The 23,603-nt window shown below is 48.7% G+C and overlaps 1 protein-coding gene across 5 annotated transcripts in view; it reads left to right on the top strand.

The window, feature by feature from the left end:
* Positions 1 to 23,603, top strand: part of ZNF407 (zinc finger protein 407) — a 372,930-nt gene that overhangs the window by 297,034 nt on the left and 52,293 nt on the right. The window contains exon 9 of one of the 5 annotated variants that reach the window (XM_039839596.1): positions 1,943 to 1,965. The exons of the other annotated variants lie outside the window; for them this stretch is intronic. Coding sequence (XP_039695530.1) covers positions 1,943 to 1,950 — 8 coding nt within the window. The 3' untranslated portion in view covers positions 1,951 to 1,965. Of the gene's footprint in view, positions 1 to 1,942; positions 1,966 to 23,603 lie in introns of those variants that run through there. 5 annotated transcript variants of the gene reach the window in all.

The following is a 23,603-nucleotide window of genomic DNA, read 5'->3' as shown; positions in this document are numbered from 1 at the left end:
TCCAGAAGGTTTTCTTCCGCTGGGCTTCTACTTTACCCTGTCTTTGGGAGGACAGGAGTGAGAAACAGTTTAAAATGAAGACACTGGTAAAATCTTGGGTGATAGCAATTTACCGATTTTTTGCACAAAGTGTAGAACTGCCAGCAGATTCTGGGACTGTGCCTTTAACACGTGCTTTGGTTATGCAGGATTCTGTCGTAATATGCTCAGTCTTTATTTATGTAAAGCGTAATTCCGAGTCCATGTGAGTAATATGCATTTAGCATAAGCAGAGTTGTAGGCTGGCATTATTAAAATGCGTAGAGCCGACATCCCGGGCTTCCGCTGAAATATGTTTTTAATTGAAGCAGAATTACAGCGGTATGTTACCCACGAAAGTCTGCGTATCGCAGTGTTGCCTTGCACAGAGCTCTTTGCTCTGTGAGAGCTGTATAGTAACCCGTATGTCGTGGTTAGGCATTTAAATGGTCTACAGTGCGTGCATCTGAATTGCTTGATATAGTGTTATCTAAGCATATGTTATATTATGAGAGATACATCTTGTAGCCAAGTAGCTTTGAAAAGAATTTGTCACTTCTGGCTGTGTTTACCAGTGATCATAGGTCATTCTGAAGAACACACAATGTTTGTTTAATAGAAGCTTTACTTTCAGCTTTTGGAATAATAAAAAAAGAGCAGGAACGAAACATTCATTGATCATACATATTATTTACTTTTATAATTTTATTAAATTATAATTCACACTTATCATGATAGATCTAGGGGAGAAAATAGCTTATGGATACCGCCATTGCTCTGTAGATTGAACTTCAGTCTAAATAGGAACCTAAAGTGGTCCACATCAGTGAGTATACTAATGCAACCTTGATTTTTCTGATTTCAACCTGCGAAAGGAGGTCTTTGGGGCATGACAGTGTGATAGCATACAGTGTTTGTTTGAATAAGCAATGTTTGGACAAGAAACAGTGTCTGATACTGAAACATCTTCAAGTCTTTTGAGAGCTTTTCTGCTGCGTGGGATCTGTGTGGCATCCACAGACTCGTGGGCTGGAGGTGATGGTGGGCTTTACCCTCTGGCAACTTGCAGAGAAAGGTTTCCCATCCAGCTGCTGTGGGAGCTTGTTCTTTTCATTTATGGGTTTGAACTCATCACTACGTTTAAAATATGTCCCATGTAAACATATAATCTGGTTCTGGTCATTTCATTTTATGCTGCTTTTACAAAGGAAGATGCTATGGAATTTTGCACATTTGGGGCCAGTGTTCAAAGAAGTGCAGCCTGCCACGTTCTCTCTCCAGGTTGGCTCACGCCCGTGTGGGCGGCCATCTCATCGTCGGGAATAACCATGAAATCATGAATCCTGTGATAATTAACTGTTTCCTGCCCAGAGGGGAGACGTTTATAAGTGTCCCTGTGCCCCTCTTCGGAGTTCACCTTTTTATGATACTGTTTATGGGGACGACTTTGGTCCCCCTGAGGCCCTGTTCTGCATGGCCAGTGTTTCCTGCCACAGTGCAGCCTACAGGTGGATTACAGACGCCAAGCTGTAATTCAGGAGGGTGGCGCCCTGCAGCATGTCCGGGTCCCCAAGCTGTCAGGGCGATTGGCACGAAGACCACGCGCTTCTGGAACTAAATAAACAATGAGAAAAACCTCTGGGGCCGCCAGGAAGCCTTTGCACTGGTTTAACAGCCTTCGCCTGCGGGGCGAACCTGACATCTGTCTCCCGTGCTGCGCGGGCTCTCGGCGCAGTCTCCTCGGGGTTCAGGGAGCACGTTCCCCCCCCCCCAAGCACACGCTCTTGTGCTGAGCCTGAGCGAGCCCATTAGGACCGGCTTCCGCACCTGCATTCTGTCACCTGTCCGCATCGTGCAGGTTTCTGATTCGGAGCATCAGATTATTCAGAATTGGAGGATTAACTAAATTGAGACTTCTCCGCAGATCGATGAAGAAAACATCTCTGCTGACAAGTTCAAGCCCTTCGAACTGTTTCAGAAAAGGCATAAGTCCTGACGGACAGGCTGCCTGCCTCGGAGGAGCAGCACAGGCTGGACGGGCAGAAAACGGCAAAGGGCTGCTGTGTCCTGGGCACAGAACTCTAACCATTTGGACCGTTGGTGTTTTTGTCTTTAAGCCCCATGTGTACATGTTTTTAATTTAACTTGTTTGCTCTCTGATACATTCGATGGCTATGCGGATGGCCTGGATAATGCTTGCAGTAGCTGTTTATACGATGCTTTGTATGTTTCAAAGCCAACGAGAAGCATCTGCGCGTCAAGGTGGAGCAGCGCGGATCCATCTGGATCGGTCGGAAATCTTCTTGTGCTCGTTCCAGCCTTCGGATGGAGAGCAGAGTGTGAACCCGGCTGACCCCGGAGGCGCACCCCGCCAGCCACACGGGCGCCCGTGGCCCTGGGCAGCCTGCACACCGGTGCCTGTGTCCCTGCTCTGGGGCTATGGGCTACCGGGGTAGTGCAGGTGGCCACTTCAGCTCCCAAGAACTTATAATCCATTTCCGGTGGCAGACAAGGCCAACTAGCTTGTGAAGGCTCTTAGAGGAATGTAATGAAGCGTATAGAGAGAAGCCAAGTCACGTGCTCCAAAGGACGAGGTGCTGGTGAGGGCTGGAAGAGTCCAGAAAGTTTTCCTGAGGCCAGAAGCGTGCGGCCGGTTCCTGAGGGGGTGGTGGGGTGGGGGGCTGGCCCGGGGCTGGACCGTGGTGGGCAGGTGTACCAAAGCTTGGTCCCTGAGAAGCAGCTTCATTTCAAAGGTGGATTATTTTCCAGTTACAGTTCTACTTTGCTTAAGCTATAAAAACTATAAACATAGGCTGCGAATGTATTCTGAAATATATGCCACAGAAAATCAAAACTCTTATCCAGAGATGGGTCTGAGACTTCTAGGGTTTAGTGGCTTTGCGCCTGAGCCCGGAGCAGCACATTCTCCCATTCCTCACTGTGTCTGTTGGCTTGGAATGGGTCTCAGGATACCGCGAAACTGGTTGAGTTTTTACGATGGGCTTGTTCACGGGATCGAGCTCAGAGAAAGATGGAGGTTGGGTCTGCGTAGAGCTGCAGGTTCACGCGTCTCTGTGTTGAAGGCGCCCTCCAGGGGGTGCGTTGAAAACTCCTGCCTACACGTGGCGGGGTCCGTTAGTGTTTGGGGACTGGTTCCTTCTTTTGTTAACTTTTCCGTACCTTATCTCCTTAACGGTTTTGCAAATGACCATTCTCTGTAGAAATCATTAAAGTTCTCTACAGAGCATCCTTTGAAGGGCAATCTAACCTTAAAACCCATTATTAAAATACCTCAGCTTATAAAAAATGCAAAACTCCAGTCCCTTTCTTGAAGCACCGCTATTGAATCTTTGCTTTATGTGAAATTAAGTTATCTCCTTCTAAATAACTAAGAAAATCCAATAATTATTATCGGTGATTATGGTGTAATTATCAAGCATTTGGAGATGACAGTGTTGATTTGGACGAACTTACGTTCGGTTCATCACACTCATTAGACATTAAAAGCTCAGATTTGTCACCCGAGGCCCCTCGCTGTTCATCTGCGACGCACTTCTCGCGAATACTCCAGTGGCCAGCCATCAGCGCGGTGCCTGTTGAGTGACGACGTGCCCGTCACTGTCTTTCCGACCGCCACCTCGGTTTCCTCTTCACCCCGCAGCGGGGAGACGGATGAAAACATTGCGGCATCTAACCAGCAGACACTGAAACCTTGTTCTAAAATGGCAAATTAAATCTGTCTCTGGTGGTTCCAAATTATGTAAAATAAAAAAGAAACTTTTAGCACTGATAGGTCCTGTCATTTCTATTCAGTTGCATTTTTTAAAAATTGATGAATTAGAACGTTTTTTCAAAGAAACTCATCAGCCCTGCTCATTGTTATTCCTGAAAGGCTTGCTTCCCAGGTGTAAAGTTCTCCGATTTTTTTTTTTTTTACCTTTTATCATCATTGAGTTTTCCTAATAATGCTGCTGGTATGTATAATAGCTTTTTCATGTACCGAGAACAAGCTGTTTTTCAGAAACCAAGCCAACCAGTTAGCCACGTAGACCAGAGAGGAGGGTGGCCTGTGCCCTGTCCTAGCGTGCTGGTACAGTGACCTGCTTCCCCGAAATACTCGCAAGTCCACTGCGACACTCGTCGATGGGTTTTGCAGTTCGAGTGGCCCCAGCTTTGGCCGTCTCACACTTTGGGGTCTGGTCAGTCGTTCAGCACTCACTGCCAGCCCCCTTTCCTGTCGTTGGCCTTCCACTCGGGGCGTGTGCGGGCGACGGCAGGCGGGGCCAGTGCATAGTGTTCGCTTCGCAGTTTCCCAATGAAACAGGAAGTGCCGGAATCACGTGACGAAGTTGAAACTAGCAGAACCAGTCCCCCGAGCCCTTTCCGTCTGCCCGGTTCCTAACCGGCGGCCCAGCGCATAATCAGAGCTCAGTGCCGTTGCTTTGTTGATATTATTTTGAGTGATTTAATTTGGGTAGTTGCGAAGAGAATGACTTCAATAGAGACGAAACGTTTGCCGTGCCCAAAACTAACAAAATTTGATTTAGTTTTGCAGACGTAGCAATTAGTAGGGAAAGGAGCGGAGATTCTGGGTTTGAATTTGGAAAACAGTCCCATGTGATCAAGCATTCCTTGAAAAGCCACGGCGGTCTCGTCGCTCCTTTCTTGGCAGGCCAGTGACAGAGAAGGGCTCGTGGCCACGGGAGGGGAAGAGAAGGAATGGGTTTCAGAGCGGTGACCTCACCTGGTGCTGCTGCCGTTGGTCTGATTCTAAGCTGCTCTGCACAGCCATTTGGGAGTCAGGGAAGGTGGAGGGAAAAGAACTGTAGGCCTGGCTCACTTGATTTTCTTTAACAGTTTTCTGTTTGTTTGTTTGTTTAATTACACCACCCTATTTGAACATGTGTCTGGCGCTTGGCAGTTCATAAACACCTTCGATCATATTATCGGATGACAGTCCTCTGAGGTCAGTAAGTCACACACTCTCCTAATCTTATGGAAGACGAAAGCGGCTTGAGGAAGGCTAAGTGGTTGGCCGTGTTTCCATCCGGGACCAGCAGAGCTCCATCTGGAACTTCGCTCTTCGCGTCACGTTAGCAAGTTTAAGTGCACCCAGCTTTATAAGCCCATGCGACATTGAGCAAATCTCTGAGACGAGTGTTGTGAATTTTACTGTCTCTGCATAGAGCAAGTAAAGTTACCTAGAGAAAGAATGAAAGCATCAAATCCCCTTTCTAGAGGCCCCTGTACCATCCAGATTGTCCCCACCAAAAGTCATAAAATTTAACAAGTCCAGTAAATTCAATGTTTAATTTTCGTTTACAATACATAAATATTGGTTTTATGGCTAACGTTCAATCCAATATCAAAACTTAATGTGCTTTAGTTTAGAGTTTATTTAGGCTTAGCATGTAAGTATATTTATGTACTTCATATAGGTCTCAACATAATTTTAATTTATTGCTATTCAAGTTTTGTGTTATTCGTTCAACATCCAACAAAGAATATTGATAACCAACCATGCGCCATAGTGCTCAAAACTTAAAAAATTAAACGACCATCAGGAAAGTTTCCTACTGTTTCTGTGACTTATTTAATGCAAAATTCTTGGTCAGAAATGCCGCCGTCAATTAATTACAAAAATGAATTCGTTTCATGTGACCCACTGTGCTGCATAGTCTCCAGGGATGAATGGCAGTGAGGGTGGGTCCTGCATTTGTAGTAAATAAAATACCGTATAACCAAACCAGGTTTTCCAAGGTCGCTAAAGCTCATTGGGTTTGATTGTGAATTTGAGTAAAGTTGAATTGTTTACTTTTTGAAGATATATTCATTTATTTCAACTCCTCAGTACAACTTAGAAAAATCTATCGCGATATTTTTAGAACGTTGTGTAGTACTAACTCTCAGCCATACAGTTAATTACCTTTTCTAACACGTGCAGCGACACGTCAGCAACACGTCAGCGACCCGGAAGACTGAATATGTCTTTTGTATTGGAGCCCAGTTCTGGTTCAGTCCTCTGTCGGTAAAGGCGTGCTCTTCCCTTGGCATCCTTTACTGACGTCGTGTTGACTTTATGTGAATCATTCCGCTAGATAAAGAGGTTAACATTTTACTTTGTTCACTCTGATCATTTTCACTTTCTTAAAATACTCTTTAAACATTGACATGTGCCTTTTTAGGGCAAAAAAAAAAAAAATCACAAGAAAAATTGGGAAAATGCTGTGTATCTTTCAATACGGAGAATCAATTTCCTTCGAAAATTATACTAATATAAAATAACTTCTCAAAGACTAATGTTTTTAATCGCTTATATGCAAGTCTCTTTAAAATTACATATATTTCCTACATCATGTTAACTCAACATCTTTTCTCTTTATGATGTAATTGAAATGGAGAAAGTTAGGAGTCTGCCACTTGTTTATTGATCGCAACAATGAGAGCAAACAGATCTTTGTGTTCTTGATTAATTATCACAATCACTTAAATTAATTTTATCCTTTGGAAAAAGCTCTGAAAAATAAGAAGGAAAGTCTTTAGTTTTCCAACTAATAAACTATATTAAAACCCTACATTGTTCTAGGTGGGCAACCTGAATACCAAGCATTTTGACCAAAAATTTTGTATGTAAATATATGTATATATTTCAGTGATAGACTTACCACAAATGTATTCGAAATGCACATTTCTAAAATGCGTCTAACATTGAGAGGTTAATACTGCCTAGAAAGCACATGGTTATCTGTATGAGTGACTTTTTTCAAGCTTTTAATCTATAGATAGATAACTCCAAAGGTGTTAAGATCACATTTATTTTATAGCCCCTTTGATAGATGATAACATCATCAATGTCTGTGAAATTTATTATAGCAATATGAAGAGAAGGGTGGAATTATTATCATAGGTCACGCGGTGTCGCCCACACCCAGGGAGAGTGTAAGGGAGTGAGCGAAGCGCTGTGAGCTCCAGCGCGGCCTCTGTGCCCGTCTTCTCCACCCAGGACGTGTGCGGAAGGGACGTCCCCGGGGGTGGCGCAGCCGCCCCGCCCCGATGCGCATGCGTGCACACGCAGCGTGACACTGCCCTCGGTGACAGACGTGAAGCACTTGCACGAGTGTGCGAGGTGGACTCGGGGCGGTCACGCTGCCAGTCTTGAGTGGGACGATGCAGGCGGCGACGCCAAATTTTCAAAGCCGAACGAGGAAGCAAGCAGATGAGGGAAAAATAGAAATGCTCAGGGATGTATTTTAAAAAGTACGGTCAAGATCTAAACAATAAAAACTGCAACCCCCTACTCTTGGGAGTTAAAAAGACCTAGATAAGTGCAGATTCCACATTTGTGGACGAGAGGTTCCCTGTCCATTACCCCCAAATTGATCTACCCATTCAGCACGATCCCAATCAGAATCCCGTGGTTGGCGTGGACAGGCAGCTTCCAAGATTCACACGGGAAGGCAAGAACCTGTGATAACCAAAACGGTGATGAAAAAGAAAACAAACCGGGCAGCTATCCATACCTGACTGTCAGGCCTCCTGTGGCCTTCTGATGATGATAATGGGGGGGCGGGGTCCAGGGGCAGTGGGACAGGTGGGGGGATACTGGCCGAAGGGCATGAATTGCCGTTACGTGGGATGAATAAGTCTGTGGATCAGTGTATAGCATGCTGACTGTAGCTAATAATACTGTCTTAAATATGAAAATAACCAAAAGGTAGATATCACCACAAAAAAAAAGAGAAAAGAAGGAAGCCACGTGAGGAGATGGATGTGTTAGTCAGCTCGCCATAGCGATCATCGCACTGCGTTGTGTGTATATCAGATCGCCTCACTGAACACTTACGTATGAACAATTTTTATTTAAAAATAAACGAATAAAAATCTTGAATTCACTAGGGGAAAAAGGGACATAGAGGCATGGAGCGCAGTAGAAGCCGAAAATAGGCCCACACTGCACCCAGTCGACTGATTTTCAGTGACGGGTCAAAGAGGAAAGAACAGCCTTCTGAACAGTGGTTCGGAATGTTTGTGGATCCGTGTGGAAAAAAAGAAAACTCGAGCCTTGCCGTCCACAAAATTAAGTTGAAATGGATCAAAAACTCAAACATCAATCAGATACCACTACACACCCATTAAAATAGCTACACGTTAAAAGACTGAAAATACCAAATTTAATGAAGATATAGTACATCTGGACCTGTCATGCATTGCTCGTAGGATGTAAAATGGCTTAGGACTGTGGAAAAGTTTGAGAAGTTACTATAAAATTAAACATTCACTTACCATATAATCCAGCAATTCCACTCCCAAGTGTTTACCCAGAAGAAATGAAAACATATAAAGACTTATCTAGGAGCGCTTATAGCAACTTTATTTAAATTATTTAAAATCAACTCAGATGCCCATCAAAAGAGGACTGAATAAGCGCATTATGGAACAGTACTTGGTGAGCAAAGGCATGCACTAGCAACATGGGTGGAGCTCAGCGTTATTCCGTGCGAAGCAAGCCAGGCACAGACGAGTACAGACCACACGATTTGATGTGTGTGAAATTCTAGGAAAGGCGCGTGTCTGGTGACAGAAAGCACATTTTTGATTGCCAGGATGTGGGAGGTTGCTGACTACAGTGGGGTGAGGGGAATGTTCCGGTTCTTGGTCGTGGTGGCCGTGACAGGACCATGCAGAGCTGTCGAAATTCAGCGCAGTCTTCACTCCACGCAGGTGCCTCGTGCTGTCTGCGGCGTGGGTCACAGTAAAACATATGCAGATTATTCAAAAAGCACGGCAAGAATCCATCTATTTGTTATTTCTTTTGAAAATTCTATGAACTTGGCATCTTAGGTATTAGAATTGTGTTTCTTAGTCATAAAAAAACAAAAAGTTTAATGTTTTTCTGTGATAACTGTTTCATTTCTTTATATTTTCTTTATATTTATCTTCTTATATGCCGAATCCTTAAATTTAATTATCGAAGTGGTATTCTATAAATTCACATAATCTTAAATAACTGATAAGGTCTTGAACGTCTAAGGCTTTTTAAAATGTTGCTTTACCAAATTCAAAATTATTGCTTTTAGCAAAAGCCTCGTTGGTTACTGTGACTTCTTGTTGACGTTGCCGACGTACGTCAGTGAGCATCAGTGAAGCTTGGGGTACCGGGGGTCACAGAGCGCCAAGCATACGAGAAGGAAACGCTGCCCGCACAGTTTTCAATGAATTCCTTCTGTGACCCTCAAGTTCTTCACCAAATGTTGTACGTAGTTGCTTACCGTATCTCAACCAAGTTCAAGGGGGGACTGGTTTTGGTTAAATTGGGCAATTGCCAAGGGAATCTAAAAAATTACAGCAAAATTGTGGTCATTAAAGTAAATTTTGTCTTAATTTTATCTTTTTTCTCTTAAATTCCTGGATTTGATTCCCTTTGGCACTCTGAGTATTTTCTATTTCTGCATGCTATTAAGCATTTGAAATTGCGTGTGTGACTACAGAAATCTCTTTCAGAAGCGAAAGAATTGACAGGGTTTCCTGAACGTTTCGACCATCGTCTGTAGAGCTCCACAGATGATTCATACACAGCGCAAAATGTAAAGGGCTGTGCTCCTTTTGAACTTATTTTCGCAGTGGTGATTTGTGGGGAACTTTTCTGTGAGCTTTCATAAATGCCACATTAACTCTTCTTACAGAAGCAAAACAAAACTCACACTCAGCTCTTGACCTTGGCATCCAGTCTCAGACGGCCTCGGATACGCATGGATGAGATTTGTGCACCATACAGCTTTGTGAAATGTGAAATTGCCCCGTGGATGAACTGCAGTCTGTTCTTCTGTGTATTTTCCTAAGGAATGTCAGCGGCACTCGGGGAAGGGGAAGTGCTGACACGTCCTCCCCTGTCTTCAGGACACAGATGGCCCAGGCGCGTTCGTGGCTCTGTGAAGGTGAGGGAGCCGCTGAGCTGCCCGTCACCAAAGATTGATGAAGCCCGAGAAGGGCAGAGGACGGAGCTGGCACCAAGGGCATCGGCACACGGAACCGTTGTCAGGTGCCGCGTGCTCGCTGGCACGTGGGCTTTTCCGTTAGACCCGCTTCTAGCAATTCAGATAAATCACGGAACGTTATATTTGGTGAAGCCAGGAAGCCGATAGCACCCAGATTAGCAGCTGGAGTCTCAGGGAAGCAGAGGAGACTCACGTATAAACTTCCACCGGGTTGTGTTGGATGGAGAACCGTGCCTTAAAATGCTAACTGCTTCTGCTTTTAACTAGCTGACCTTCTGCAGTACACCTGGCTTCTAGAACGGTGTGCTTTAAGCATTTTGGCACTAAGAACATTTAGATAATGCAAATATAATAGAAAGTAGACAATTTTATTTTTAAGTAATCTCTTTCAGTGGAGAGAAGGTGAGTCACGGGTGGCCGTTTTTCTCTTTAAAATGGGATGCTACCATTATGGCTCATGCGTATATGTTTTTCTTTAAAATCGATAAGTATTCGATTGGTCCTAATTTAAACATGGCTATTCTTTAATATTTCTTAAAATTTAACCTCACCTCAGTGGGCTTTCCTGAGATTTTGTGGGATGAGTCGAGCCTTCTGCCCAGCGATTGCTGTCACATTTCTGAGCCCGGCCAGCGTTCACCCTGTGGCCGTCACCGCGTCCCTCCGTGCTTGGAGCCCCACCTTCCAGCCAGCTCCATGCGCGGGACTTCGCTGGCTCCCAGCCCCGTCACACAGTTCGGGAAGCAGACGGTGGCCCCAGAGCTCACTGTTCTGCATGAACCTCGTGTAACTTAGCGCTTCCCGGCCTAGACTGGGACCAGAGGCGCTGGTGGCTCGTCAGGGTCTGGCTCTCGGCCTCTCACACCTGAACCGCCACGTCTGTGAGGCCGCAGCTGTGCTTGTGGCCTCAGTGCCGTGGGGAGACCTCCCTGAGCCCCACGCCAGGCACCGTCCTGAGGCCGAGGACGCATCGGCACAGGACAGAGATTCTTGCTCACGGAGCATCTCTCCTATGGGGGGACAGACGCGAAGCGAAAGGCGTGCCGGTCAGTGCACCGTGCCGCTCGTGCCACGCAGGTAGCGTGGGGAACGTGGAGGAGACCAGCAGGGCTTGGGAGGTGGCCCTGGGCGGGCGGCCACAGGCCTCCGTGCCGTGCTGCGTTGGGAGGTCCGCGTGGCCCCTGTCGGGTGGGGCGTGGGGCAGAGCCTCGTGGGAATGAGGGGACGCGCCGCAGATCTGCCCGGAACAGGGTGTTCCAAACAGAGAGAAGAGCCACAGTGACCGGAGCAAATCAGAAGAGGGCGGAGAGCAGCAGATTTATGTGGCAGACTGAACACGCGTGTGCAGGCCGTGTACAGTCGAGGCGGGCCGTCCGAGCAGCAGCGGGAGGGAGCGCGGACTTCTGTCCCGGCGAAACCTGGCGGACCCCGCCACTGAGGAAAATGGCAGTTTGTCGGCTTTAAATAAAGGCGCACGTTATCATTTGAGAAAAATTTTTAAGAACGCTGTACATAGTGGTCTTCCGTTGCTGCCTCAGCCATCGGCATGGACAAATGACAGCCCTGTCAGTGAGAAACTGTACAGGCTTTAGCGGATTACTTCAGCTCAGTTACTGTTGACCACAGAGATAAAGTAAACCGTATGTAATCTCCGAAGCCAGTCCACAGTCATGCCGGGAACGTCCTTCTACGCAGTGTTCTGTACAAGGTACTCTGTTGCAAACAAAAAGAAAAACAAGCAAACACACACATGGATACAGTGTTTGTGCAAATAGTCACAGTCCAGTGGAGCAGACGTCCATCGCTGCCCGGGAAGCGTCCTCTGCTGTGGGATGGGCCCTCACACCGTTTAAAACAAAAAAGGGAAAGAAAACCGGCGCGGTCGACCGAGCAGTGGGTCTGGACACTGGGCGGCAGACGGGGCCTGTGTCCTTGGAGGGTGGTGAGCGGGTCGTCGTTCTCTCTCTGGAGACGGCTCGTGGTGGCAGCGTGGGGAGGGGCGTGGGAGCGGGCTGGCGGTCACCAGGAGCTGCCGGGGACCGTACGTCCCAGAGCTCACCTGGACTGGGGGCCAGCAGGTGCCTGCAACCAGACTGCAGGGAGGCCCCGGGCGGCGCCGGTCCCGCGCCCGGCGGGGAGGCAGGGCCGACCCCGGGAGAGAGGGCCAACCCTCTGCCCCGAGGAGGCTGAAGGGCAAGCCTCAGACACTCGAGCTGCCCCCCAGCCAATGGAACTGCCCGTCAGAACAAACCTCAGCGCTCTTAGGAAGACGGAGCAATCCAAACACCCACCGTCCTGACAGCAAGACAGCTGTCATGCAGGAAAAGTGACCAGGCAGGCTGGGGAGTAGCAAAGCGTGACCCAGAATCCGGAGGAAAGAACAGTCGGCGGAAACGGACCAGGAAAGATGAGGTGGTGCCGTTAGCTGTGAGGACTTGAGAAGCGCGGTTGTGCATGTCCTCGAGGATTTAAAGAGTAATCTGACCAAATCTGACCAGTGAAGAGAAATGGCAAAAAAGGGAACCATCGGAACTTCTAGGACTGAAAAAAATAACATATGCAATGAACAATTCACTGGAGAGGCTTAATAGAATACTACAGACGGTAAAAAGAGCGCAGCGAACTCGAACACAGCACTGAAAGCCAACCAGACCGACGTTTCCAGAGGAGGAGACTGGAGAAAGAAAGACGGGGCCTCAGCGACTCGGGGACAATATTTATAGCCTCACACTTGTTTGAAAGTCCTAGAAAGAGAGGAGGGAAGGGTGGAGCGGACAGAAAACATGTTTGCGGAAATTGTGGCTAAAGATTTTTCAAACTTTATGAAAACTATAAACCCAGAGACAGATTGAGAAGAAGAAAAGGAAAATTATGTTTATTTGCATTTTACTATAAGGAATTTGTAATGAAGCTTGTAGAATAAGTGGATTAAGCAAATCTCACACTAGATGTCAAAGTGCAAAATTCAATTCTAATTTTATTTCTAGATATTAGCAAAAACAACCGCAAATGAAGCTTTAAAAGTACAGTTAATTATAGCATTAAAAAAAACTGATCAAGTTTTTTATGTACAGCCCGGACACTGAAAACCAGAAACCATCGCTGAGAATGAGTCGGAAGGTCTGAGTAAATGCAGAGATGTTTCGTGTATGTCCACGGGTCGGAAGGCTCGGTGCGTTACAGGGTCACTTCTCCCAAGTTGATCTGTAGATTCAGCACGATCACAGTCAAAGCTCGTAGAGTTTTTTCGTAGTAATTTACAAGCCGGTTGTAAAACCGATGTGCCAGTGCAAGAGATCTAGCATAGTCGAAACATTTTTGGAAAAGCGCCAGATGTGGGATGCGTACACCACCTGACTCCCAGGCTCCGTGTGAAGCTGTAGCCCTCAGGATGGCGTGGTTTTGGTGTAAGGACTGAAATAAAGCCACACACATATGCTCAGCTGATTTTCTGCAAAGGAACGGAGGAGAAACAAAACATAAAAAATAAACCACGACCCTCACCTCACACTCTTCACGAAAGTAGGTTGAAGAGCATTTAAACCTAAAAGTAAACGTTCGAACTGTAGAACTTCTAAGAGAGAACATAGGAGAAAGCCTTTTTGACCTTGGCGTTGGCAGAGACTTCTTAGCTAGGACACAGATAGTACAGCCCGTAGGAGGAAACACTGTCCGGGTGGATGTCATAAAAACTGATAACTAGACTCTTCAAAAGACACCGTTAAAAATATAATCAAAAGTCAAGCCTCAGACTAGGAGAAAGTATTTGCTGTGTATGTTTTATATACATCCATGTACATGTATATATGTGTGTGTGTGTGTGTGTGTATGTATATGTATATGTATATATATGACAGAGGTCATGAATCCAGAATACATAAAGTACAAACTACAATTCAATTTCAAGAATCCAAAGACTATTGATTTAAAAGTGTATGAAAGAAGATATCGAAATGACCAGAAAGCGCATGAAATGATGCTAAACCTCACCAGTCATCAGGGAAATGCAAATGAAAACCATAGTGACATGCCAGTGTACAGCCACCAGAAGGGCTAAAGTCGCAAAGACTGAGCATGCCAAATGTTAGCGAGGATGCGGAGCATCTGGGACTGTCACGCATCGCTGGTGGGCATGGAAATGCCACAGCCAGTTTGGAAAACATTTTAACAGTTTCTTATAAAATTAAACATATACTTACTTACCATATGACCCAGCAATTCCACTGCTAGGAATTTGCCCAAGAGGAATAAAAGCATATGTCCACGCGAACATTTATGTATGGATGTTTATAGTAGCTCTGTTCGTAACAGCCCAAAGCGTGAAGTAACCCCACTGCTGATCGACCGGTGAACGGATGAGCAGATTACCCACAAAGTGGAATATTACTCAGCAATAAAAATGAGTGAGCTGCTTACATATACAGCAGCGTGGATGGATCGCAAAAACAGTATGCCGAGCAGCAGGTGCCAGACACGAAGGAGGAAGCGCCGTCGGACTCTGCTTTAAAATCGGTAACGGCCGCCGCCTCCCCTGCAGTGACCCGCGCCAGAGCTGTGGCTTCCTGGGGCTGGGGTGGGGGATGAGGACGCTTTTCCGGGTAACGGAGATGCTCTATGTCTTACCTTTGGTGATGGTTACAAGGGCGCAGGTACTGTTCAAACTCATTGAACCACACACTTAAAATGTGTCTCATTTATTGACTCTAAGTTATTCTTCGATAAAGATGGTTTTTAAAAACCGTTTAGAAGCTAGCGTGTTAAACAGTGAAACAAGATACTCAGCAAGGAAGCAGCAGTAAGCAGTGCCCTCGAATCAGAGGAAGGCTCTGGAAAAATGTGTTTCGGGCTGGCTTTTACATGCTCGAGATGAGAGAAAACCGCTTTGCGGATCTAGGACGAGGAAACCGGATGGAGTGAACTCACTCATAGGAGCGTTCTGCTCCGTGACTGGCTGTGCTCTTAATAAACGGCACGAGCGCAGTCGGTCAGGGAGCCGTGGGGACTGGCCCAGCGTAGCCGTGAGCCGGCGAGCGCGGTGCACGGACCGCTGTGGGTCCTGGCCCAGAACTTCTTCCTTGTTTTTGGTTTGGGATTTGGGGACCTTGCGAGTTTGTTTGCTTGTTTTCCTGTAAAGGACAATACTGGAACATTGAACATAATTTGAAGAGAAAGCCCGTGTCCTCAGGAGTCTCGCAATGAAATATTTAGAAGCGGAAGACCGCCAGTTCGGCAGCGTCCCTTCGAATGGCCCGTGAAAGAGAAAAGACCGTGTGCGCACGTCGTAGGTTGACCGTGCACGGCGAGGAATGGGACCCGGCGTGGGGGACTTGTCTGCGCCACGCTCGCAAATCGGAAGTTTGACATCATTTCTGCTTACGAAGTGATGAAAACTAAGCAAAAACCGCGTGGCTCGAGGTGCTTTTCAGCAACATGATGCAGGTTTCCTGGGAGGAAGCTGCTGAGAACCAGGAGGCCGACTGAGATGAAAATGTCCGGGGACGCTGCGTCAGGCGGGTCTGCGTGCTGCAGGCGGCAGGACGGGGCGGGCGGGCGCCGCGGGCGGGAGGCGGCCACGCAGGCGTGGAGCGTCACCGCTGCAGTGTGTCACCGCGATGCAGGTAGCGGGGGCACTCGGGCTTTCAAAGGACAGCGGTGGCACGTCACCGCTCGCGCTTTGCAGGTGTGCCCTGCCCAAGCTGCGGGTGCCGCCTTCGAGACGCAGTCGGGGCTGCGCGGGGCCCACGGCCGGGAGGCCTCCGCGGTCACGAGGTGGCGGCAGTGGTGGTGACGTCCGGTCGTGCCGGGTGCGGTGCAGGCGGGCGCCTCGTGCGCAGGGGACCCGGGCGGGCCGGCCGTGTGGGCGCAGGGGCTGACGCTGACGCCACCCCTCGGCCCGCAGCGTTTCGCTTGGTCCTCGAGCCCGGCCGACGGCCAGCCCTGCGCATCCTGTCTGCGTCTCCCGTTTTCTTCTGGATTAGTTTTCAAAGGTTTGCAGTGGAGTCTGCATCCCTTTTACGGAAGCCATGCAGGAATTCGGGGGCGAGGGCGGCGGCGAGGCTCTGTGGCGTCACCACCCGCGCTGGGCGGCTGGCCGGGACCCACTCCGGGCTCTGCCTGCCGTGCCGGCTTAAGCGATGCTGTGGGCCGTCTTCCTTTTTTTCCCCCTTGGCCCTTGTAAAACTGTATTAGATCAAAGAAATCGACGTGCGTTTCGAATGAGTGTGTTATTTATTTTTATCTTGAGATATGTACCTCAAAATAAAAATTAATTCTAAAATCTTTAAAAGATTAGGATCATAAAGCCATTTATTCCTATGTTAAAATTCTTTTTTTAACTGCTGTGACATATGCTCTTCAGAAGTTTTAAATGTATCATGATAAGCTTAGTGCCAGGGTTAGTATTTGGAGAAGTACTTAAGCTTATTTTTAATACTGAACAAGTATTGTTCAGTATGAAAAGTAATACTGAACGAGTAATGGTCAGTGTTAAAATGTTTACAGATTTAGTGATTTTTTTTTATGTCGATCAGCCCTTTTAAAATCTCTGCCATAAGGCGGTCCCCATTGGAAAGCATTATCTTAGTTTTTAACAGTTACAGCTTCTGAGGCCGTAAAGCGATGACTTTGGCCTCCTGTGCATGTCGGAGCATTTGAAGGAGAATCGGGGGCCTCGATCCCTCCCTTTCCTTGATTTGAAAAACTCCCGTCACTTATTACAGCAGTAACATTCACTTCTGGGCTCACGGCATTTTGCGGGTGATTTACCTATGTCACTCTGGCATCCTAGATGTTTCTATTTTAAAGTTTATTTAGGAAAAGGAAATGAAATGAGGAGGTTATTAGAGCTCTGTCTTTAAAAGTCTCAAGCACAAAAGGCAGCCACTCAGATTTCACTCCTCAGCCTCAGTACACGGGGCGAGAATAGCCCGGGAAACGATGCTTCTACTATGGGATTTAGAATTAGGTTACAACTCCAAATGAACGTTAGACACTTTAGATTAGAAAATGGAAAGGGAAGGAATGAGTCTCATTTCTAAATGAATTTGAAAAGCAATCTGATTTTGGTTCTAGCAATGCAGAGAGAATAAAATAAAAATATCGTGCTTTATTTACTAACCAATGAATTGAATTGTCCACCTTTTATTACAGATATAAAGTAAAGACTATGAGGAGACAATCATTTTTGTAGCTATCAGACTTTCAGTAACGTATCTCTTGTGGTTTAAATAACAGATAGTTTAAGTGTTTTTCCATTACCTTTGTGTAAATGAAAAATGCATAAAATATTTTAACAAGGCAAAGTAATCCAAGGAGATTGTTATTTTGTGTTACAAATTAGGTTATTTCTGTCATAAAATTAAAGGGGAAAAAAAAATCAGCGTTAGGACATTTCAGCTTAATATCATTTACCAGAAGGAACATGTAACAGATTTAATGAGCTAGCAGGTCACCTGAATCCAGCTGTTTCTGGCCAGCTTTATGGAGCAGAGGATGCAGCGAGCAGTGGGAGGTAAGCATTAGTACAAGCTCGCAAGGAGTCGCAAAATCGATTTCTGCTTGAATGAATTAATTTAGATTATCAATTTATAACCAGCTACACGAATCCCATCAACTCAGCAATTCAGTGAATGATCGGGTTCCGCCCTCGTAAGAGCTTCACAATGAGGGGCCGGCCCGGCGCCTGCCCTGGGCGGGGCCGGCGAAGTCGCGGGGCTGAGCTGAGCGGGGCCGCGGCGGGCGCAGGTCCCTCGGGGACGCAGCACGCGGCGTCTCGAGAAGTCGAGCAGAAAAGTGCCGCGCGTGTGCGAGAACGCGTGTGATCGCGTGTGATCGCGTGAAAGGGCCGCTTCGACCGCTCGGACTGGATCTTCACATCCGCGCAGGTGCGCGTCGGGGCGTCTGGGCTCCGCCGTTTATCCTCCGTGAGGAGCTGGGCGGACAGCTGCGCCGCGCTCTGCGCCCGCGGCCCGTGACTGCGGCGCGCGCGGCTTCCACGTGAAAACTGGATCTGCTTCACTCGCCCTCGCGTCCCCGGCAGCTTCCTCGACCTCCGCCTCCGAAGACAGCGAGAGCCGCCTCATGCTGCCCGGCTCCCTGGCTCCTGCGTCTGGCCGGCCGGCTGCTGACGTTGGCCAAGGCAGCCTCCACGTCTCTCCGGGCTTCCCGAGCGGCGATGGCCGCAGACTAGGCGTGCCTGAAGTCCCCGGCTCCACTGCGGCTGGCCCGCACCCCAGTGCAGAGCTGCCCCAGCCCTCAGGGCCAGCTCACCCCCCATGTCTGCCGGGAAGGCGTCGCCTTGTCCTAAGAAAATGTCCTGCCAGACCTTGCTTCGGTCATCCTGCTCATTCACGTACCCTCACTCCACAGACCTGTGTGCGTCTCCTGCCGATCACGCCCACGCTCCTGATCTTGCGTAATCTTCGCCCTGCGTGGGAAACGTGTGTTATCGTCTTCACAGCGAGGAGCCCGAGGGCCAGCTGTCCGCTGGGACTGGCGCAAGGGACTGTTCCCAGGGCTCCCAGCCCGTCTGTGTTACAGCTGAGATTGGAACACAGGCCCCTAAGTGCAGACTGCAGAATCCCTTTTTCTGTGGGGTGGTATTTAAGTGAAATTCCTTTTCAAATTAAGTGAAACTCCCCCGTAGCCAGCCCCTCCTCCATCTTTCAGCCCTTTCTCCAGCTCTGGCCTCCTGCAGTGTGGGGAGGTCCCTTGTCCTTCCACTAGGGGACCTTCCTTGGTCAAAAGCCTGTGTCCCCTTCCAACCCAGTTTTCCATAAAAACCTCTCTTTTATACATTGTACTTAGATCATTATTTATTTTTATTATATATTCTCTTATGTTTATTCTTACAGAATTCTCAGCTATACCTTTTGAGTTTCAAACCAGGTGAATGGATTGCCCATTCAAAAATAGTTAATTTTAAACAGCATGATACAGTTCTAGCTCAGAAGAGCTAGGAGAGAAAGTATTTTAACGAGCTTTTCAGTGTGTAGTTATTACAGTTGCAAACGCGGACTGTCGTTCAGCTGACACAGTAGCTCCTGCGGTTGCAAAGTCTGGGGTGACGGTGCCGGCAAAGGCTGCGGTGACTGTGCCGGCAAAAGCTGGGGTGACCATGCCGGTCGAGGCACAGGCACCTTTTCTTGGTGTTCTTCAGACATCGTAAATCCAGCTGGAGCTGGACCGGCCTGATTTTCTGAAGTCGAAGCGGCACGTGTGTCCACGCTCTGATTAGAGAACTTTTCCCCCGACGACAGACGTGGCCTCTCCATTTCCAGGCGGCCGGAGCAGTAACTGTGCTAAGAAGTAGCCACTGGGTTTAAGTTCATGAAAGATCCATCCGTTTTTACTTTCATTATTGCTCTGCTTTTCGCATGTTTTTTTTTTTTCCTATTAATGCAGATGTTGTATTCACTATTAAGTTATAACTAATATTTGCCTTGGTACTTTGTGCTCCACCTTATGCTAAGAGCACTGTAGAACGTGAATAAGTATAAACTAATTGTGCCTCAGCCGGGGAGATAAGACACGTGCGCAGAGTGCTTGGCGAGCGATCGGTGGGGTCGGCGTGGTGACAGCCACGCAGAGCTGAGGTGCTCGCAGCCTTTGCGATGTGCGGCCAACGGCCTTCCAGATCTGGGCTCCCTGCCCCCGCCCCCTCTGCGCCTCACTGGTCCCCACCTCCAGAATTGTTGTTTTCAAGCTCCCTGCTAAAAAATGGGTCGTTCCTGTTCAGAAGCCTCAACGCCCATCAAATGAGGCCCCACGAGACCCTCAGCTCCTCGGGACAGAAACCAGGCCCGGGCCACGTTTACTTCCCCAGCGCCCAGCAGAGGCCCTAGCCCGGGAGGCAGAAAGGACGGAGGCCTGGGGTGGGTGCCTGACCTGCTGTCACGACAGAAGTTCAAGGCCAGTGCGTCAGCCTGGGTTGGGTAAGTTAGAAAAACTCGGTGAAGGAAGCAAAGCATAACTTCAAAGCATAACTTCAGTAAATGTGTCATGTAATGTAGAACGGAACCCCAAAACGCGTGTACTCTTCCACTGTCCTTATAAAAATGTATGCGCGCATATATGCACACACGTGCCTGTTGGTGTGTTTGCAAACAGACTGCGCACGTGTCGGTTCTGAGAGGACTTACCTTTCGCATACGCGTACGTGCATCGTCTGAATAATTTCAGTGTTGCACATCCGCGTGCGGCAAGAGCTTAGGCAGTCTGCGATCTTTCTGGGAATAATGAAGGTGGTAACCGTCACCATATGGGAAGGAAGATCGATGTGATGTTATACACAGGGTGTCGTGATGTTGTGACACTGTCCCGAGCTGGCATTGGACTAGGGCCGTAAGGTGTCACCATCGGTTTGAAGCCAGAGTGGTACGTTTAATGGCTGTGCGAGAGAAGACATTTTTTCTTTCTTTTTTTTTTTTTTTAAATTACAAACCATTGTTAGACAACAGTTCACAGCCTTCCTGGGCAGAGAGCACAGTTTTAGGTTAAGTAACAATGGAAAGTGCCAGTTTTTGAGCTAACAGATGCTAAAATACCATGAATAGTGGATGCAAAAGGAAACCAATACATTTAACGCACGCCATAGACTCATTCCTCAAAATTTATCTGAAGCGCAGAATGTGTATCTTCAACTGATTCTGTCTCAACGTGTAAGCGCGAAGAGAGATGCCGTTTTTCTCAGCGCTGAAATGCACGATCCCCCGATGCAGCGAGCAAATAAAAATACAGGACACCCAGTTCAATTTGAATTTCAGATGAGCAATAAAGTGCAGCGTTTGACACATACACTAAAAACTTACTAGTGTTTATGTGGAATTCACATCGCACTGGAGCGCTGTGTTGCGTGTGGCCGCCCTGTGCTGATGCTGCCTCTGCCAGCCTGTAGTACACTCACCCAGACGTCACTAGCGGTAGCACCAGGGAATTCAGAATTTCGCAAGCACATTTCGTAAAGATGGAGCAGAGGACAGAAAGTGAAGGATGGTAGACCGTGCAGTTTGAGTCGTTAATTAGGTCATTAGTTCTCAACCAGGGTGACTTTGTCCCCAGGGCCATTTGGCAATGTCTGGAGACCCTTTGGGATGTCACAACTGGATTTGGGGTGGGGACTGCCCCTGGCTTCTGGTGGGCAGAGGCCAGGGATGCCGTCGGGCACCCCGCAGAGCTCAGGGCGCCCCCAGCAGAGTTACGCGGTCCCAGGTGTCAGCGGCGAGGCCGAGGAAAGAGGAAGGGCCAGCTGCCCGGCGCCGGACTCGCATCCGGAGGCGGACCTGCCGCTGGGTTCGCTCTCACGTCTGCACGAGGCTTTGCACGTCACCTCACTTTTCTGAGCCTCGGTCTTCTCCACACCGAAATGGAGATGCTTCTCTCTGTGCAGGAAGTTCTCAGGATTTAAAGAAAAAGGCTTTTCTTGGACGAGTCCTCGTCCCCGTTTCGCACGTGCCAGCCGGTGCAGCGGGCGGGCCGAGCGGGGCTGGCTGCGCCGGGTGGACGACACGGTCCCGTTCTGACTTCCGTCCGGTTTTCATTCGGAAGGGCCCGTGTGTTTGAGATGTGGGTTTCTTCCTGCCCACGCGTGTGCTCGTGCAGAGTCGGGCCGGCGGAGCTCCTTGGGATGGAAGTAACGAGGCGAAGAGATGCTCTGACCACAGCAGGTGTGGGACCACAGTCAGTGATAGTCTCCTCTTCTTGCTTCTGCTTTGTCCCTTGCCGTCCCTCTCCCGTCCCATCCCGCCCGCCGCCCTGGGGGCCCCTCTGCAGACTCAGAGCAGCTGTGAGTGCCGGCAGCAGGAGATGAGCCGGAAGGAGCACAGACTGGTCAGGTCGCACTGAGTCACCTGCGAGCTGTGTGACCTTGACTGTCACCCACCCCTGGAGGCCTGCGTGCGCCTTTCTTCAGGAAGACCTCATCCCGCCCTCGTGGCTTGTCCTGCTCTTGGAGTTGGACAGCAGATGACAGCGTTTCACGAGTAAGAGATGAGCTCGTGCTCCCTCCCGCCTCCCCGCTTTCTTGAAGCAATTTATTGGAAATTCAGGTGACTCCGTTGGCTCCCACATACAGCGGTTCATGCTTTGTGTTTAGAACACAAAACTTCAGACTCCTTTCTGGTCCTATCTGAACATAGTAGACACGGTGTGTTTATTAAGCATTATCAGGTCAGTATTTCTGGAAAAAGTATGGCTTTCCCGACTGAAGCTTATTCCAGTGCTTCCCAGTAATTACTTAGCCCGACGGTGCTGGAGCGTGGCGTGGCTGACGCAGAAGGCGTCCCAGGTCCCATCTCTGAGTTGGGGCCACACCGTCTCGGTCACGTTGTCCCCCAGTGACTGTTCAACAGCTTCAGGCCGTCCACAGAGCTTGCGAAGTGGCTCCGTTGCCTTCCTCCCTTCAGGGAGTCTATTTTTATGTTGCTAATGGACGGTCGGCCAAGCCCTTGCGGCCTCGGAGAGGGTTCTGCATACGGTACGAAATAGATTTCAAAAAATGCAGGGAAGTCAGAGAGTAAGTGTGTGTAGGAGAACCCCTCCCTTCCCCCTTCCTGTTATTCTTTGCTGCGTTTCTGCAGAAAAAGGTAGACTGTCCGTTCACCCGTTGTTTTGTTTTCAGTGTTGAATTCAGGCGTTCCCGGAAATCAGAAATCACTTTTCTACATCAGGACCAGTGCATTTAAGTCGCGTCCTGGCGATAGAGTCATATGTTTCTAACATAACAACGTCATGAACCACGCGACACTCGCTGTGTGTGGTTCGCTGCGCTGTGCGTTGCGTTGCAGTCAGGTGTGAGTAAACTTCTCGGTAACACTTCAGCCGGGCACAGAAGTCAGGCCCCGGGGCAGCGTGGCACTTACTTCTCCGGCTCTTGCTGCCCTGGGACGCGGACCGGACGGTAAGCAGTGCCCTGGGGGCCTGTGAGCTTTCTGGCCGCCGCCGATGTCCCTCCCCCCACGAAGGCATTCTGGGGTCAGAGGGCAGTGAGGCTGTGGAGCAGATTCACTCCCAAGGATGTATCGATGTTTCTGTTGAGAAATTCTAGAAAACGTCTAACAGCCCGCTTTGCACACTTTCTGCCCACCCAGCGTCACCAGAATGTAGCCACCGTGTGTGGTGTTGGTGCGGGTGATGCTTTCGTGGTCAGCTCATGGGCTTCTCGGCCTTTCCATGGCTCACGTCACAGCCCCAGAGTGAAGCGACAGAGAGAAACGCACTTTTCCGTGGGCTGAGGGTGCGCTCACAAACCCTTCTCTTCTGCTGTGTCCGCCTGGTTCCCAGGGCTAACGCAGGACAGGAGAGTGGCGCTTCCTTTGCCCCAGGGCTGACGAACGAGAAGACATTTCCCACTGCCGTAAATTACCTCAGGGGGCACGCGAGTGTCCTGTCACTCTCGCCGGGCACCCCGTGCTGGGGAGAGCGACAAGTCAGAATGGAAGGCCAGCTCGGGAGGAAGAAATGCCGCCCGTCGAGAGGGGCGGAACCGAGTTCAGGCAGCCCCCCCAAACACACACGCACACGCACACACAGGCACACACGTCACACATACACTCACACACGTCTCTCACACACACGCACACGTCTCACACACGT

The sequence above is a fragment of the Pteropus medius genome, unplaced genomic scaffold (genome assembly GCF_902729225.1).
Source record: "Pteropus medius unplaced genomic scaffold, Ma_sr-lr_union100, whole genome shotgun sequence".
NCBI classification, from domain to species: domain Eukaryota; kingdom Metazoa; phylum Chordata; class Mammalia; order Chiroptera; family Pteropodidae; genus Pteropus; species Pteropus medius.
The sequence above is the reverse complement of the archived record's forward strand: the minus strand, read 5'-3'. Positions and strand labels throughout refer to the sequence as shown.